A 19835-nucleotide genomic window follows, 5' to 3' on the forward strand; every position below is an offset into this window, starting at 1 on the left:
CTTTTCTCTTCAAATAATGAGATTATCACTATCAGTGTTGGATTGTCTTGCTTTTTTGGTCTGCTGTGTTTTTTCTATTTCTAAAGTATATTAATATTAAAACCTAACATTTGAATAAGGAACAATTTGAGGGATAATAAATATGTTTGATCTTGACTGCCAACTCCATTGTCTATAGTCACTGCCTGGAGCAATATATGGAAAAGGAATAGATGTGTCTGGAATAGGTGAGCGGATGGGAGTAGTGTATTTGCCATCTCTATATTGCATTTATAGGGTAGGCAGATTTTAAATGCTAATTTGCTTTGGCAATTGTTGCCTCAGTTTTTAGTGACCCTTTATATTTTTTTTGACAGAGTACATTGAAACAACGGATAAAGAATTAAATCTTAAGGACAAATATAAAATCTTTTAAAAACTGAATGAAAAACTACATGCAAATTCTGGTTTTATTGCCAAATAACTTTCTAGGATGTGTGTGTTCATTTTTTTGAAAAAGATACTGAAGAATCTTTAGATGTTTGGTTTAACTTTAAAATTAAAATTATTTAACTCAGTAACACTAAGAGACTAAGAGTCAGGAAGGACTATGTGTTAAGTAATCTTTTGTGGGGAGGGGATTTCGGGGTATAATTTACGTCCATTAAAATTTACGTCCATTCGGGGTTGTATAGTCCTGTGTGTTTGGTCAAATGTATATAGTAGCGTAACCAGTATCCAGTATCACATTTGAGATAGAATATTTTCATCACCCCAGTAAGTTCCCTTGTACTCTAATTAGAAGTTTAACCTAAAAATGACCTTGACAAAATGTGGAGATCTAAATACATTTTCTTTGAATATCATAAACATTTAAAGAATAAAAATTTATTTAAATGACACTGAAAGTAATTTTAGGGATATGTCCTTCCAGCATAATCGTGATACCACTTCCAGCCACACTGTCCCAAGAAAATTATCGTTTCTGCTTAGCATCTTCAGCAAAACAGATACTTTAAAATAATAAAGCATCATGTTCAAGTACTTTATCTTTGAATGTTACAGAAGAAAACTCCACAAGACAGAGTGAGGATTTGGGAAGCCAGTTTACAGAAATTTTCATTAAGCAGCAAGAAAATGTCACTCTTCTCTTATCTTTATTGGAGGTAAGTAAAGAACTTTGTTGTTTTTGTCATCTTAATAAGCTTCTTTTGTTGCCCTTTTGGGTGTTATTGAGGAAGCAATACATATGTTCCTTTTTAAGATAGTGAAATTTGTTGTATTGTTGCAAGAGGTTCACATGTTTGTTTTAAGACCTAAATAATCTCTTCAAATACTGTCTTGCTTGTTTCCATTTTTACAAAGTACAACTATATCTAGTCAGTAATAGTTTAATCGGTTTGATCATTTATAACTTCTCTTTTTATTTCTTAAATTACTTTTTTAAAGTTTGCTAAACTCTTTTTGTTTGCTTATAGTTTTTGGTACCATACTACTAATTAAAAAAAAAAGTTTTTCTTGAAAATATGAATTACAGATGTTAAATATTTCGAATTCTTATATTGTAGGAGTTTGATTTCCATGTCCGCTGGCCTGGTGTGAAGCTTCTTACTTCTCTTTTAAAACAACTAGGGCCTCAGGTTCAGCAGATTATTTTAGTCAGTCCCATGGGTAAGTGACTCATCTTCCTTATATTATTTTGATTTAAAAGTGAGGATCACGGACTTCTCTGGCAGTCTAGTGGTTAAGACCCTGCACTTTGAATGCAAGGGGTGTAGGTTCTATCCCTGGTTAGGGATCTAAGATCCCACATGCCTCATGACAAGGCAAAAAAATTTTTTTTTCTAAGTGAGGATCATAAAAAACAAAACAAACAAACAAAAATAACAAAGTAAAAGTAAGGATCGCTTTTATAACTGAAATGATGTGTTAATAAATTGTTTATAATTTGAATCACTATTGGTATTTTTTATCTGCCAGTGTTTTACACATGGTTATATGTTCTAGGTGTTTCAAGATTGATGGACTTACTAGCAGATTCCAGGGAAGTTATACGTAATGATGTAAGTTAAAAAAAATTTTTTTTAAGCCTAAGAATATGCAGCTTTTATTCTCTCTTTGCAAATGAAATCTTTGTTGACCCTTTTTCAGAGTTATAAGAAATTAGATTTGGAAAATTGGGTTAATGGTTTAGACCTTTTAAAGTTATATACAAGGCCCCATTATTTCTTTGTTTTCTGCCTATTCAGTATTTTGGTTAGACAGATGATTTTGCTATTCGAATTTATGCCTTCTACAAGATTAGGATTTCTTCCATCTTTTTCTAAAAGGTTGTACTGATCCCAAACTGTGTCTCCAGAGAGAGTACAGGAAACATCCCTAGACATTGAACTGCATAAACTTAACAAAGTGCTGCATTTGAACTCTCCACCCTTAATTGATTGAATATATTTCAAAGGATTTTCCTTGTAATCTCTATTTAACTCACATGATTTGCTCTGGAGTTAATTCTTCATTCTGATTTATTTTAATATTTGCATATACATTTGAGTATTTTATGTTGACCTGTACTGTTTTGTTTTGATGCAGTACTGTTTTGCTGCTTGACCATGTTTTTCTGTTATCTACAACTTGACCAAACCACATTACTTTAGATGGCAATTGGAAAAATCTTTAAAATTAAACTTTAGAGCTAGGAGATCTTATCAAACTAATTTAGTCTCCATATTCACACTGAGAGACCCAGGATGCACAGAAACCAAGTGACTTGTTCTTTGTTAGGGATGTCTTAAGATCTTTGTATTTATGGCACCCGGCCTTGTTCCTTCCTCATCTTAAGTGCTAATAAATACCATTTGGATTGTTCTTGGTCTCACAACTGGTTCATGGCAAAGCAAAGACAAAACTGAAGTGCTCTTGACTTCTTATCCATATAGACAGTATTTTTAGTTTTGTATTTAAAACTTTTTAGTATGTATGTGAATGCAGTATTATAAGTGATGAAACAATATAGTAATAAAACTCGTAAGAAGAGCCTTTTTATTTTTTTAATTTATTTTTTAATTGGAGGAAAATTGCTCTAAAATTTATTGGTTTTTGAGGACATTTTTTTATTCCTTAATATTGTTTTAAGAATTGTGTACCTATTAGGAATTTTGAGTGTCTTTTCTTGACTAAAATACTACTATGTGTCTTAAACCCAAATTTGTTATTCTGTTCCTTTCTTGGTCCTCAGTTCAAATAAGATACATACCAATTAATAAAGAAATTCTCTCTTCCTATATTGTTATTAGTATTATTATCATTTATTTTCATTTTCAGATATAATTTGTGTGTGTATATAAATGCATTATCTTGGTTTTTAAATACAACACTTCTTTTAACTATGTAGTGTTTTTCTTTTTTCCTTCTCCTAACCATTTTTCCTGTTTTTATTTGAGACGGATAAAATGATTCTCTATTTATGTTGGTTTTCATTGATTTTACAATTAGGGATTAAGTTATATTTTTGCTATAATGTTTCTTAGATTTTGGAGTTTTACAGCCATCTTTCCTGTGGTTTAACAAATTCATTTGAATTTTTTGTGCATACTTACTATTGAGCGTTATGTAATAAGCAGCATATTATACTGTATAGCAATCAGAAGAAAATAACCGGCACCCTGGCGGTCACTAGTGGCACCCTGTGACTGCCTAGAATAGTATTCTGCTTCCCCTCGCTCTTTTGTATTGTTTTCTTTCTTCATCCTTCTTTTAAAACTTTGATTTCCTTCTTTTCTTTCTTTTTAATATTTCTCATTGCATTCAGTGATAGTTACCAACATGACTAAATCTCTCAGGGAGCCTATTGGTAAAGATTTTTAGTCTCAGTTTGTTCTGTATTTGAAAAATTGATTTTGATCTGGATTTAGAGAATTAGTTGGTCATTTTTCATAGGTGCACTGAAATATCATATTTATTCAAGTTAGTGCTTAAAAATTAGTGAGAAAGGTTGAGAAAACTCGAGGTACCAGCTCACTTCTAAGTGATAGTCTGTAATTGCATTCTTTAGTTTATTATTATGAGAAATGTAAGCACACACAAAAGTAGAGAAAACACAGACAAACCCATCCCCTAAACCCCTTAATTTTCAAGATTTTATTATACTTGCTTCATCTACCCCTCCCCTCACCGTTCTCCTTTATTTTTTTAAATTTGTTTCTTCTCCTTTATTTTTAACTGAAATATTTAAAAAGAATCAACCTGTCTGATTTCACTATTTCTGTATAATTTCACTACTGCATACTTCAGTATACATGTAGTGTGTGTGTTTCCTTATATAACTACAATGCAATTATCACATTTAATGAGATAACAAGTTTGTCTTAGCCCTCAGTTTAAATACGATAACTATTCTGTACTTAAGTTTCCCATTTCTCTCATAAATGTCTTTCACAGTTGGTTTCCAAATCAGGATCCAGACAAGGTTCTCTCATTACATTTGATTGTTAATGTCTGTTACTTTTCTAAAGGCCTTGATTAGGTTTTGGTTCACCTCTTTGCTTTGATGTTCCCTGGGTGATGCAGTTTGCAACACATCAGGAAATGAAATACCTGGCTGTCTCGCTTGTATGATCAGTGGATTTGATTCAGGTGATGACATTCGGATCCCTGCATGGATCCTTTCGTCCATTATAGCCTGTCATTCATTAATGAACATTGCCTGAATCAGTTATTTTGTTAAGAGTTTCAAAATGATGATTTCTAGAACTTGTCATTCTTTCACATTTATTCAGCTGTAATCTTCCTCAAAGAGGAAGTTTACTTCATGGAACAGTGTATTTTATTACCCTGAATTACAATTCATACGTGAAAGAAAGGATAAATAGATAAATCCCTTTAATTGCCAGTTTTTAAAGTCAGGAATTGGTGCCCACTTACTTTCAATGACTAATGAGTGTATACTTTGATTTTCAATAACATTTTAGTGGATATGTTTGAATAGAGGAATACTTCTCATAATAGGTGAAAGAAACTGATATGCAGTGAAAACTTGGGCTCTGTGGAGGCTATTTTATTTCCTTTAGTCCTCATTAAAACCCTCTGACAAAGATACCATCCTCGTTTTACACATGGGTGTACTGAGACTTACATTGTATAAATTACACACAGAATTTATGTAATTTGCTTCAAGTTGCACAAGCAGTAACCAGAACTTTAAAAAACCCGCTGTGTCTAATTCATAGCCTTAGTGTTTTTCCACTGCATTTCTTCCTCCTTTGTTAGCAGTTAAACTCATTAAGAAGGAGAATTTGACGTAACCACTTTCTCTTTCTCTCTCATATTAATGTTGAGAGTGGACAGTCAGAAAGATGAGTAGGACAAGTGCAATAAGGCTCGGGGCATTTTTTGTCTTGTATGAATACTGACCTGCCAAGTATGGACAGCCAACAGCTAATTGGCCTCGTAGGCACTTTTGAATTAGTTGCTATTCCTCTTCCTCTAAGTAATATCTGCTTTTTTCATTAAATATTTCCTATCTCTTTGACCATTATGATATTGTTAGACTCCCTGTGAACTCGTAAAATTCTTGTTTGGTAGTGAAATAAGCAGAAATGGTTAACAGTTTTTCTTGAATGCTTAAGTGGTTGCAGATATATAAACTAAATCTGGCTCAATAGGAACTGAGTAAAACTAAAAATCATAATCAAAGACTACAGAGAATTGTTTTGTACTAGATATGCCAGTCATGAGATATGAATTCTCATCCTTCCTTTTTTTTTTTCCCTACCTGTCAACTTTTAGAATTAAATCTGGAGAATTTGCAGGCTGAATAATTACAAGAATAGTTGAACTTTCCCTGCTAGAATGTGGTGATGTTTATTGACTTATATTATTGATTTCACAGTTTCTTACTGTTACTATTGTGAAGTCCATACAGAGGCATTACTGAGGTAGATAAAATTATGTTCAGCTCTCTTAGACCACAGTGAAAACTATGTAATATAGACTGATGAATGTGCAAGAATTGTTGTATATTTGTAATTGAGTGGTGAAAAAAGGAACTGAATTAGGAATTGCTAGACATGTATTCTAGTCAGGGGGTCTGTCTTTTGAAGTCTGTATAGTTTAGGAAGGCAAATTGCTCACCTTCTGTATCCTTTTTTTCCCTATCTATAAAGCAAAGGAGTTGGACTTGTGAAATTCCTGCCACTTCTAAATCTCTGTGATTTTTAAAGTAATCTTTAAATGTCTTTAAAAAGTTGTATTGCACTCAACATTATCTTTCTTCTCCATAAGGGCGTCTTACTACTACAGGCACTAACAAGAAGCAATGGAGCAATCCAGAAAATTGTTGCTTTTGAAAATGCTTTTGAGAGACTACTGGACATTATTACAGAGGAGGGGAACAGTGATGGAGGTATAGTATGAAGAGATTGATTTGAGAAGGTTCCTTTTGCTCTCATTGAATTGTTAACTTCTGAGGAATGCAACTGAAGGGAGAAAGGAGGGCTTTATGCCTTTTTTGTTGTTGTTTTGTTAGATGTAGAAAGAGGCTTTCCTGAGGGAGGATGGATGCTTTATAGTCTTTCTTTCTTCCTCTGTGGTTTGTTGACTATGGATTTCTTTTTATTTATCCTGCTTAATATTTCTTAGACTTTCAGAATCTGTTGGTGTCTTTCCTCATTTCTGGAAAGAGAAATCAGCTATATCTCTTCCAATACTGCTCTGTCACGTTTTTTGAAATCTTCCTAAACTCAGAGTCAGTTCTCTGACATCTGACTAGATTCTCACCTTATCATCGTACATTCTCGTCTGTTTTTTCTGTCTTTTTATCTTTCCAGAGTTTCTTCTGGATTATTTCTTCTGATCTATTTCCTATTTCACCAATTCTCTCTTCACCTGTATTTGATCAGCTTTTGCATGTATCATTGAGTTTAAAATTTTTCCTTTCTATAAGTTCTGTCTGGTACTTTGGCAAATTTGCTAGGTAATTTTTTTACAACTTCCTTTTTTCTGTATGGAGCTTCTCTGGTAGCTCAGACGGTAAAGCGTGTGCCTACAATGCGGGAGACCTGGGTTCGATCCCTGGGTCTGGAAGATCCCCTGGAGAAGGAAATGACAACCCACTCCAGTATTCTTGCCTGGAAAATCCCATGGACTGAGGAGCCTGTTAGGCTATACAGTCCATGGGGTCGCAAAGAGTTGAACACGACTGAGTAACTTCACTTTCACTTTTCTTTTTTCTGTATATATTTTCAATTTATCTTTTCATTTCTTTAAATGTAAGAAACAATTATTTTATGGTCTCTGATAATCCCAGTATTTTTTAAGTCTTGGTGGTACTTTGCTCTACTGGTTTTTACACATGGTACAATGTTTTTTTGTGTACGTGGCTTTCTTTTACTGTGTTTTGTGTCGTACTTAAGAGAATTAGTTACAGGAATTTGAATCCTAGGATGAAGGTAATTTCTTGCATATAAAATGTGTTTGTCTTTGGCAAGCCCTGGGGTTACAGTTTATGTGGGATCACCTTATTCCCAATTGAAGGCTTGGCATTTCCTGGACCATCAGGCAAGGCAAACCCAGGCCAATCTATGAGTACTGGTTAACTTTTCACTGTTTGCCCCCTGGGGATATGTCCTTTTGAGGTTCTGGTTTATTAGGTGAAGAATTTTCTGTTAAATTCCTTGCCTACCTTGTGTATACCCTTGGCTTTGATTTATTTTCCTTCTGTCCCATGAGACTATCAAAATGAAAAGTTTAGATTTATCAAAATCAAGAAATGTACCACCAGCCAAAAGGTATTTTTATACTTAGCTAGCTGTGTAGATACCCATTTTCTTGTCAGTTTTAGCCTGCTGTACTGTCACTTCATTGCTCTTAGACTTGTTTTTGTTAGTTCAGCATTTTTAGATACTTTTAGTGAGAAATTGATCGAAAAAACCTAGCACCAGAGTCAGAGGAGAAAAATGAGTATATTTGCATTCACTGAACTGGAGTTAGTAAGTACCATAGTATGGTTGAGAGTAGGCTCACTAATCTGGAGGGCAGGGCCACACTGGTGATAAAGATTTGGGTCATTAGAATATAGATGAAACAAAATTAGATAAGCAGAAAAGATTGGATGAGTTACTTAGGGCTTCCCCAATGGTTCAGCAAGTAAAGAATCCACCTGTAATGCAGGAGACACAGGCTCAATCTCTGGGTAAGGAAGATTCCCTGGAGAAGGAAGTGGCAACCCACTCCAGTATTCTCTCCAACAGATAGAGGAGCCTGGCGGGCTATAGTCCGCAGGGTTGCAAAGAGTCAGACATAGACTGAGCGCACATGCAAAGAAAGAGAGTTATCTTACTGAGATTTTATTTCATTACTTAAATTAATACTGAGATTAAGCATATTTTCATGGGTACGTTGTTATTCAGTCACTGTCATGTCTGACTCTGCGACCCTGTGGACTTTAGCATGCCAGGCTTCCTGTCTTTCACTATGCCCCAGAGTTTGCTCAAACTCGTGTTTGTTGAGTTGCTGCATCCAACCATCTCATCCTCTGTCACCACTTCTCCTGCCCTCAGTCTTTGCCAGCATCAGGGTCTTTTCCTATGAGTCAGCTCTTTACATCAGGTGACCAAAGTATTGGAGCTTTAGCTTTAGCTTTAGTTCTTCCAGTGAATATTCAGGATTGATTTCCTTTAGAATTGACTGGTTTGATCACATTTCAGTCCATGGGACTTCCAAGAATCTTTTCCAGCACCACAGTTCAAAAGCATCAATTCTTCAGCACTCAGCTTTCTTCACTGTCCAACTCTCACATCCATACATGACCACTGGAAAAACCATAGCCTTGACTGTGAAGTGAAGCTGCTCAGTCATGTCCGACTCTTTGTGACCCCAAAGAGTCACAAAGAATCGGACTATAGCCCACCAAGCTCCTCCATCCATGGGATTCTCCAGGCAAGAATACTGGAGTCGGTTGCCATTTCCTTCTCTAGGGGATCTTCCTGACTCAGGGATCAAACCCAGGTCTCCCACATTGCAGGCAGATGCTTTAACCTCTGAGCCACCAGGGAAGCCCATAGCTTTGACTAGATGGACCTTTGTTGGCAAAGCAATGTCTCTGCTTTTGAATATGCTATCTAGCTTGGTCATAACTTTCCTTCCAAGGAGTAAGTGTCTTTTAATTTCATGGCTGCAGTCACCATCTGCAGTATAGTCACTGTCTATTTTTTTATATCCTTGAACCCTCTGAATTACCTTCTTGCCCATTTTTATATAAGATCATTTTTCCATTTCCAGTTGATTACTTGGAAGCTCTTATATATTCTGGACACTAATCATCTGTTGATTATACATGTTTTAGTTATTTTCTCTTAGTCTGTTTATAGTGTTTCTATTAAAGTTTAAAATTTTAATATAATCATGTTAGTTTTTTTATAGTTTATGCTTTTGGGTTTTGTTTAAGAAATCTATCTCTATCTCATGGTCATAAAAAGAGTTTCCATCACTTTCTTGTACTAAAGGCTTTAAAAATTTGCCTTTTGCATTTAATTAATAGAGATTTTCTTTTGAATGATGGTATAAGATTTGTAATCAAATTTCATACATGTGAAGGTCTTCTGAGTTCTGTTCCATTAGTGTTTGTCTAGTTCTGCACTAAAACCATACTTTCTTAATTACTAAAGCTTCATAATAATCTCCTATTAGAATATTGAAAGAATTTCCTGTCTTGGCCCTCTTCATAATTTGTCTTAGTGTCTGTTTTCTTTATTCTTCATTTAAGTGAAACTTAATAGCTAATCAAGTTATCTGAAAATCCCAGCTGGGATATTTATTGAAAATATACAGTTTAAAGATTAAAGAGAATCATCATTGACGTTTTTTCTCCATGAACCCAGGTATATCTTTTAATCTATTCAAGTCGTCTTTTTATCTCTTTCAGTAATGTTTATAATTTTAAACACAAGAGTTATATACCTTTTTTTAATTAGATTCATTCCTAGGCATCTTATACTTTTTGTTACCTATGAATGAGATCTTTCTTTTTAATTACATTTTCAAATGGCTGCTATTTGATTTTTTTATATATTGATTTTGAATCCAATTATCTTATTGAATCATTAGTTCTCATTGGACTTTCTGTGTAGATACGATGTCTTCCACAAATAGTGAAATCCTGTTTTCTTTCTTTTCATTTCTTATACCAATTTTCTTGTCCTCTTTCTCTCATCACACAGACTAGGATCTTCGGTGGTGGTTTAGTCGCTAAGTGGTGTCCAGCTCTTGCAACCCCATTGACTGTAGCCTGCCTGGTTCCTCTGATCTTGGGATCTCTAGGCAAGAATACTGGAGTGGGTTGCTGTTTCATTCTCCAGAGGATCTTCTTGACCCAGGGATCAAACCCAGGTCTCCTGCATTCCAGGCAGATTCTTTACCATCTGAGCCACCAGGGAAGCCCGTTAGAATATTTAATACAGTGTTAGAATAATTGCTGACTTTAATGAGAATGTTGATGTTTCACCTTTAACTCTGATTTTTGCTAAGAGTTTTTATCATGAGTGAGTCTTGAAGAAAAGAAAGAGGAATGAATAGGTGGATCACAGGATTTTTAGAGCAGTGAATCTATTCTGTGTGACACTATAATGGTGGGTACATAAAATTAATACATACTTTGAAACCTATAGAACTTAAGAAGAATGAGCCATAGTGTAAACTATGACCATGAATTAATAATGTATCAGTATTCATTCATCAGTCTAACAAATGTACCTCACGCTAATGCTAAATAATAAGAGTAGTAGGCACTGGCAGGGAGAGAGTATGTGGGAGTTCCCTATATTTGTTGCTCAGATTTTCTTTAAACCTGAAGGTGCTCTGAAAAAATAGTCTTAATTTTTAAAAAGCAATTAATTCTTATAATCATACAGCTCAAGTAGTAGGCACAGAAGTGCGGGTATATACACAGAGGCACCTACTCACTATAAGCATCCAGCCTTCGTCATAGGCTTTGCAGAGGAAACAGAGCTCTTTGCCTAGGAAGCCTGAGGAGTGACCAGACATCTGTAAGGAAAACCAGGGAGGGAGTCATTAGTGTTTTAGAAACCAAGAGAAGAGGACGTTTCAAGGAAGAGACATTGAGACAACAATGTCAAGTGCTTCTTAGAGATTACAATAATTGATTCATTTAACAAATGTTTAGTAGGACTAAATATTGGAGGACTTCCCTGGTGGCTCAGACGGTAAAGCGTCTGTCTACAATGCGGGAGACCCGGGTTCGATCCCTGGGTTGGGAAGATCCCCTGGAGAAGGAAATGGCAATCCACTCTAGTATTATTGCCTGGAAAATCCCATGGACAGAGGAGCCTGGTAGACTACAGTCCATGGGGTCGCAAAGAGTCGGACACGACTGAGCAACTTCACATGCATACGTGCATACCTTGTATGTGGGGCTTCCCTTGTGACTCAGCTGGTGAAGAATCCACCTGCAATGCGGGAGACCTGGGTTCAATCCCTGGGTTGGGAAGATCCCCTGGAGAAGGGAAAGGCTACCCACTCCAGTATTCTGGCCTGGAGAATTCCATGGACTGTATAGTCCATTGGGTCGCAGAGAGTCAGACCTGACTGAGAAACTTTCACTTTCACTTTATCTTGTACATGCCTGATGTCTTATCTCTATATCTGCTGAGAATACAGAGTGAGTAGGACATTCACAAATTCCTGTCTTCATGAATTACAGTCTAGTGGAGAAGACAGATGCTACATAATAATAAAAGGAGCAGGCAACTGTGAGAGCATATAGCTCATGATCCTAACGTAGTCATTGGATCTCACTAATCATTCCTAAAGAAATGACATGTAAGCTAAATGTGAAGAAACAGTGAGTGTTACAGAGATGAGTGGCTAGTCAAAAAGAGAAGTCAAGAGATCCCAGGGGGACCTGAGGAAGAGCAGGCTCACTGCCATGCAAGCTGAGGAGATGCTGTGCATGGAGATTTTTGTTTTTAAAAATGTTTGGGGATTGAATTTTCCTTCAGGTTCTGTCAGCCTTCACATTTCTGTTTTTTACATTCTTTCCCCAGGTATAGTAGTGGAAGATTGTCTGATTCTGCTCCAAAACTTGTTAAAGAACAACAATTCCAATCAAAATTTTTTTAAAGAAGGCTCGTATATTCAGCGTATGAAACCTTGGTTTGAAGTTGGGGATGAAAATTCTGGCTGGTCCGCACAGAAAGTGACTAATCTGCACCTAATGTTACAGGTACGCTGTCCTCAGACATAAATGTGATAATTTTCACAACAATCCTTTTAAAGAAAAAAAAATGTTTTGCCTTTGGTCAATCCAGGATGGTGAGTTGGTTTCAGGTGAGCTTTAAAAAAAGAGTAAGAACGTTCTGTTACGGAGATTTGCAGTTATATTCAGAAATAGAGATTCCCTTCCTCCCACACATACGCTTTGTTTCAATAACTGTTAACATCTGACAATACTGTTTCATCTTTTATTCCCCTCTCTTGCCCTGTTGGGTTATTTTATTTATTTATTTATTTATTTATTTTTTATGTTTTTATTTTTATTTTTATTTTTTTCATTTTTTAAATTTTAATATCTTTAATTCTTACATGCGTTCCCAAACATGAACCCCCCTCCCACCTCCCTCCCCTGTTGGGTTATTTTAAAGCACATCCAAACATAGTTTCCTGATAGGTTTTGCACTAGAAGATAATAAGTTGAGTTGAATTTTTTAAATCCATTTTCTTCATTTAAGGTTCTAATATCATAAATTTTAGTATTCAGAATATTAAGTTCAGCATAGAAATTCATTCAGTAAGCATTTACTGAGAGCCAGACACTGGATGCTTAGAAGTGGATGAAGATGTCCCTACCCTCAAAGATTAATAGTCTTGAGTTTTATGTTTAATTTAATATAAATTAAATTAACAAGTCACATGTAATTTCATTTAAGCTCTGTGGTGAAAGCTTGGTGGTGATGGATAGTAAAGGTGAAGACAGTAGGATCCCAAATGAATTCTGTATCAGAAAATTATGACATTTTTTAAGTATTTTACTTATTTATCCCTTTATTGAATACCCCTTCTCCAGACCCTTAAGTTTATACCGGTTTCCTAACTTACTCTCTAGTGATTCTTGTGGGTCTTTGAATGTCCCTGTGTTCCTAAAGTTGTGTTCCTCAAAACTAGGTGGTTAATCAGACTGATAATTAGAATCTGCATATTGTTGCCTTCTCTGGGAATTTCTCACATAGGGTTGATTGATAATTAGGGTGACCATATGCCCCAGTTTACCAGGTCAGTATTCATTTTGTAATTACTAATCATGTCCTCTTTCACGTCAGAAGTGTCCCAGTTTGGATAATAAACTATAGTTAGCCTATTTAGAATATGCCTTAAAAACTGTTAGGGAAATATTTTACAGGGAACATGGGCAGAATCTGTTGATATTCCCAATTTCATTGTTTCTGTTTTTACATGTCAGTATCACACATTTCAAGGCTATTAGTTTTTAATGTTTCAGAAATAGTGTCCCAGTGGTAAAGTTGATATCTTTGCTCAACACTGCCTTCTTAACAAAGGAAATTCCTCTAGAAAAATGATTTTCAAAATGTGATTAGAGAAAATGAAGGGTTCTCATGATGTACCAGTTACATATATATTTCCTTCCAGAGTGAAAATCTAAACTGCTTGAGAAGCTTACTCATGTCTTATAGCTTTGAGTACTACCTAAAGAATTAACTTTTGCAAAAAGTAATTGTTAACAAGAAAGTCACTTGTTAAAAAGTAAAGCACTATTTTACCAAAAAAAATTTAGAATAGAATGCTGCGTATAAACAGAAAAACAGTATTCTAGTTATATATAGAAGTAAGTTCTTTCAGTATTCTTCTAGAAAGTGAATAAAGTAGATAGTAGTTATTGAAGAAGATAAACTTCGAAATAAACTGAGGTTAATTCACTGTAATGTATTCTCCATTCAAAGACAAAGTAGTTGATGTATTTCATAGCTTCACAGGCCACAGGTTATCTTCTGCTTTTCAAACTATTAGAACGCTTTCTTGATAGCTTTATTGCTTATATTTAGGGTTGCTTATATTTCAAGTTCTCGGTTATATAACAAGTGAAAATGCATTGTAAATGGTGATGAACAATCCTTTTTGGATATGTATGTCCAAACTGGAATTATTCATCATCCCAGTTATAATTATGATAGAATTCTAAGCCACTAAAGATTGAAATTGATCCACTTGAGGATAGTTCATTTAAATTTCGCAAATTAAATGTGAAGAAGGCGTCTTTTTGAAATTTTTTTAGTTGTGAAACATTTAAATTTTTTCCTGGAATGGTAATTTCATGATTGTTTCTACCTGTAGTAATCCCTTCTATTTCATTTTTTGGACCGATACTGCCATTGACTCTCAGAAAACTCATTACCTAATGAGAGACTCCTTTTTGTTGTTGGATAGTTCTAATTATAAAAAGCTTAATCTATATAATGAGTCAAAATCTGCCTGGATATAACATCTACAAACTTCCCCTGGTTTTTCTCTCTGGGAAAATATAAGTCAATCTATTGTGATATTTTGCATATTTATAATGTATTTGAATATAACTATTTGTTATCTAGAAATGTGATTATTTATAGCATCAGTTAAGATACCCAACGGCTATTAAATGACATTAAGGAATTATTGGGTTTCCCTCGTAGCTCAGTCAGTAAAGAATCTACCTGCAGTGTAGGATACTCAGGTTCAATCCCTGGGTTGGGAAGATCCCCTGGAGAAGGAAATGGCAACCCACTCCAGTATCCTTGCCTGGAAAAACTCATGGGGTTGCAAAGAGTCGGGCACAACTGAATGACTAACACTTACTTACTTAAGGAATTATTGTTGATTTTGTTAGGTATAATAATGGCATGATTATATTTTTAAAATCTTTTTATCGGAGGCATATGGAAATATTTACGGGAACGATGACACATAATTTGGTGTTTGTTTTAAATACAGGTATATCTCCGTTTACTGTGCTTCACTTTATTGTGCTTTGTAGATAATTGTACTTTTTACAAATTGAAGTTTTATGGCAACCCTATGTCAAGCAAGTTGTCAGCTTTTGTTCACCAGCACTTGCTCACTTCTTGTCTCTGTCACATTTTAGTAATTCTCAGTATTTCAAACCTCTTCATTATTATTTGTTATGGCGATCTGTGATCAGTGGTCTTTGCTATAAGTGTTGTAATTGTTCTGTGGCACCGTGAATCACGCCCTTGTAAAATGGACAACTTAATCGATACATGTGTGTGTTTGACGGCTCCTCTAACAGACCATTCCCTGTCTCCCTTTCCTTGGGTCTCCCTATCTGCTGTGACATAAGTGTTGAAATTAGACCAGTTAATAACCTTACAGTGGCCTTTAAGTGGCCTCTTAAGTGTTCAAGTGAAAGGAAGAGTTGGATGTCTCTCACTCTAAATCAAAAGCTAGAAATGATTAAGTTGAGTAAGGAAGACATATTGAAAGCAAAGATAGGCTGAAACCTAGGCCTGTTGTACCAGTTAGCCAAATTGTAAATCCAGAGGAAGAGTTATTGAAGGAAAGAATAAGTGAATACATGCGTGATGGGAAACTCAAGCAGCATTATTGTTAATGTGGAGAAAGCTTTAGTGGCCTGGATAGATGATCAAACCAGTGATAACATTCCCTTAAGCCAGAACCTACTCTAGCACAAAGCCCTAATCTTCAATTCCATGAAGGTTGAGAAAGGTAAGGAAGCTGCAGAAGAAAATTTTGAATCTAGCAGAAGTTGGTTCATGAGGTTTAAGGAAAGAAGCCATCGTCTTCATAACATAGAAGTGTTAACACAGGTGAAACAAGTGCTGATGTAGAAGCTGCAGCAAGTTAATGAAGGTGGCTACACAAAGCAACAGATTTTCAATGCAGATAAAACAGCTTTCTCTTGGAAAAAGATGCCATCTAGGACTTTGATGGGGCTTCCCAGGTGACACAGTGGTAAAGAATCCATTTGCCAGTGCAAGAGATGCAGGAGATGTGGGTTCAGTCCCTGGGTTGGGAAGATCCCCTTGAGGAGGAAATGACAGCACGGGATATTACAAAAACTTAGCTGATTAAGCAGTGTCAGGGTTTGAGAGGAGATGGCTCAGACAGTAAAGAATCTGTCTGTAGTGCTGGAGACCTAGGTTTGATCCCTGGATCAGGAAGATTCCCTGGAGAAGGGAATAGCAACCCACTCTAGTAGTCTTCCTGGAGAATTTCACGGACATAAGAGCCTGATAGGCTGCAGTCCATGGGGTGGCAAAGAGTCGGACATGACTAAGTGACTAACACTTTCACACCAATTTTGAAAGAAGTGTGTGTAAAATGCTGTCAAAGCATTGAATGCTATAGATCTGGCTGAGCATTTTGGGGAATCCATTACACAGGCTTTCTATTCATAGAGATCAAATTTGTCTCAAGACTTTTCCAGTCTCTAAAAGACAGATTTTGTGTTCTCTTTCTTTTGCAGCTTGTTCGTGTACTAGTTTCTCCCAACAACCCTCCTGGTGCTACCAGTAGCTGCCAAAAAGCTATGTTCCAGTGTGGCTTACTGCAGCAGCTTTGTACTATCCTAATGGCCACTGGAGTTCCTGCTGACATCCTGACTGAGGTAAGCCAAGTGATGGCAGAAGCCACTCTGTGGAAGCTGAAATCAGGAAGCCTGGGAAGAACTAGATACCAGCTGAATGAGAAACAGCAATTGTTAACCATTCTTATCTGTTAAATTCCTTATTGACACTATAAAGTATAATTAGCATAATGGAGACAGTAGCAATTCCAAAAGGTGTATTCATTCCGCAAGTTTAATAGCACGTAAATAATGTTAACGCTTAGAACATTTCTTGTTAATTTTATTGTATTCAATAGGAGTGCACAGTAATGATTTATATTTTTAATTTTGAGAACAGTATGACTTAGTCAAGTCAGACGTGAATATTATTCGTAGAATAATAAATTCTTTTTCCTTTGATGTATCACATTTTCTGTTTCCTGCCTATTAAGAAAAAGAAGTTAGTTTGAAGAAAAGAAAGGTTTATTTAAATTTCTTTTCTCAAATTAACACATGTACATTAAAAGTACAGATAATAGTGAAAGTTTTATAAGAAAACCTGTCTTTGGACTCCCTCCTTCCTATCTAAGCCTCACTTCCCCCTGTATAACTGTCCCACTTTACTTCCTCCTGTCACCCTAGTAATTTATTTTTAAATTGATAATCAGAATTTATAGTTTTGTCACTATTCCAATACTGTTTTTTGCTAAGCCAAACAGAGCCCCATGCTTTTTTTTTTTAAATAACCTTTTTTTCTTTCCTGAGTTATAATAAGATTCTTTTTCATTTTACTGATTTTCTGTCTATCTATGCATAATAACACTGTCGTGTGCTTAACAGTATGTTCCCCAATTCAGACCTTCTGGAAGTCCTCTATCCTCCTGCTCCCATATGGGCTGCTTATTCTCTTCTTCCATCACACAGCTCTTATCCTGGAACTTACCTTTCATTTATTTATTTGCATCTTCGTTGTGTGTGGCATGTGGAATCTTAATTCTCTGACTAGGGATTCAACCTGGGCCCCCTACACTGGGAACATTAATTAAGTCTTAGCTCCTGGACCACCAGGAAGGTCCCTATCCTGGGACTTTGATTCACTCTCTCTAATGATCCTTTTGCCATGCTTTAGTCGCTCAGTTAAATCTGACTCTGCAACTCCATGGACTGTAGCCCACCAGGCTCCTCTGTCCATTGGGAATCTCCAGGAAAGAATACGGAAATGGGTTGCCATGCCCTCCTCCAGGGGATCTTCCCAATCCGGGGATCAAACCCAGGTCTGCCTCATTGCAGGTGGATTCTTTACCGTCTGAGCCCTCAGGGGATTCCTTGGTTATCTAGATTCTGTGTCATTTTCTACCACCCCTTGGTTCTTATTTTACTTAACTTCCTGAAAGGGGGTGAATGGCAAGATAATTTGGTTTTAGCTTTTTCATGTCATTCCTCCACCTTCAGAATTAGTCTAGTGTTTGGTTAGGTATGGAATTCAGAATTGGAAATCATTAACGCCTAACTTCGGAGAAGGCGATGGCACCCCACTCCAGTACTCTTGCCTGGAAAATCCCATGGACGGAGGAGCCTGGCAGGCTGCAGTCCATGGGGTTGCAAAGAGTCGGACATGACTGAGCGACTTCACTTTCACTTTTCACTTTCATGCATTGGAGAAGGAAATGGCAACCCACTCCAGCGTTCTTGCCTGGAGAATCCCAGGGACAGGGGAGCCTGGTGGGCTGCCGACTATGGGGTCGCACAGAGTTGGACACGACTAAAGCGACTTAGCAGCAGCAGCAGCAACACTCAACTTTCAGAACATTATTCCAGTGTTGCTACTAAGAAGTCTGAAGCCATTTTGCGTCTTTTTATGTAACCTACTTTCTTTCTCTAGAATCTTTCTTTCTGGTTTCTGAAATTTACTGATGATGTGCTCTATTACAGACTCTACCTCTCAACCCCACTAAATTTTAGTACTCATTGGGCCCTTTCAAACTAGAGACATAAGTACTTCAGTTCTGAGGAAGTTTTATGTGTTCCTTGACAGTTTCCTCTTTTCTGTGTCTTGAACTTTATTAATAGATTATTAGACTTTCTGGACCCAGTGTCTTTTTATTCTGTTTACTTGGAGGTTTTTTTCAGCCTTATCCTTAAATTGAATTTGTAATTTGTTACATTTTAAATTTGTTCTCTGATTTTATTTTTAAGCATCCTTTTTCTTGCTTTGTAGAAATAGATTCTCTCTCTTGGAAGATATTATTAATTTTAGTTTTTTTGAGATTTTAAATGCATGTGGTCAAGTTTAGTTGGAGGCGCTCAGTGTTTTAAAATATAATCTCACAAAAGTGTTACAAGATTATAATGCTGTAACTGACATTTTTGTTATCTAAGTTTTGTTGTTTAAAAGCAAAAGAATATAACATTTTCTTCTTTTAAAAACAGGGTTTTTCCTTCAACTCACCTTCTCTAAATTTTCTTCTCCACTCATGTTCATTTCAGACCATTAATACTGTATCAGAAGTTATTCGAGGCTGCCAAGTAAACCAAGACTACTTTGCTTCTGTAAATGCACCTTCAAACCCACCAAGGTAGGAAAAGAGAAATGCTGAGATCCTGCAGACAAATTAGTATATCTTGTCTGCACGTCTTATTCTTTTAAGGAGTTCAGTTCTGTGTTTTGAAACAAGAAATTATCTGACAAGATAAATATGTTGGTATTTTAAGAGTTTCCAGTCTTTAGAACCTATGTATTTGTACTTGGGTATCACTTCCTAGCTGTGTGCCTTAGCAAGCAGATCACTTCGTTTCTCTCAGCTGCAGATATCTTTTCTGTGAAATGGAGATGAAATTGTTAGCTTGCTGGTATTCTGCCTGTGGCTTTTCAGTCAACAAAAATGACTAGCTATTGATGTATGTACGTAGACTGCAATATTTCTGTTTGTTCTTTTCTTTTTAAATGCAACAGACCAGCCATCGTAGTACTTCTCATGTCCATGGTTAATGAAAGGCAGCCGTTTGTGTTACGCTGTGCTGTTCTCTACTGTTTCCAGTGTTTCTTATATAAAAATCAGAAAGGACAAGGAGAAATTGTGTCAACACTTCTGCCTTCCACTATTGATGGTAAATAATTTAATTCTAACTTTTAAAATAAATAATTATCTTTTAATAATAAAAAAAGTGCAGTAGATATTTATAATGTAGAATATTAGTATGTAATGTAATGTTTAAAATATAACATTTCCTCTCAATTTGTTTTAGAAGTATAGTTTTCAATTAAGGTCAT

At 35.9% G+C, this 19835-nt stretch overlaps 1 protein-coding gene across 4 annotated transcripts in view; it reads left to right on the top strand.

Moving 5' to 3' along the window:
• USO1 (USO1 vesicle transport factor) overlaps positions 1-19835 on the top strand; it is a 76884-nt gene that overhangs the window by 37913 nt on the left and 19136 nt on the right. For all 4 annotated transcript variants that reach the window (XM_060417225.1, XM_012180179.3, XM_060417226.1 and 1 more), the window contains exons 5-12: positions 1045-1145; positions 1548-1650; positions 1987-2042; positions 6259-6379; positions 12036-12214; positions 16484-16624; positions 19052-19140; positions 19518-19672. In XM_060417225.1, the coding sequence (XP_060273208.1) occupies positions 1045-1145; positions 1548-1650; positions 1987-2042; positions 6259-6379; positions 12036-12214; positions 16484-16624; positions 19052-19140; positions 19518-19672 (945 nt within the window). The remainder of the gene's footprint in view (positions 1-1044; positions 1146-1547; positions 1651-1986; positions 2043-6258; positions 6380-12035; positions 12215-16483; positions 16625-19051; positions 19141-19517; positions 19673-19835) is intronic.

The sequence above is a fragment of the Ovis aries genome, chromosome 6, assembly GCF_016772045.2.
Source record: "Ovis aries strain OAR_USU_Benz2616 breed Rambouillet chromosome 6, ARS-UI_Ramb_v3.0, whole genome shotgun sequence".
In the NCBI taxonomy this organism is placed as follows: Eukaryota; Metazoa; Chordata; class Mammalia; order Artiodactyla; family Bovidae; genus Ovis; species Ovis aries.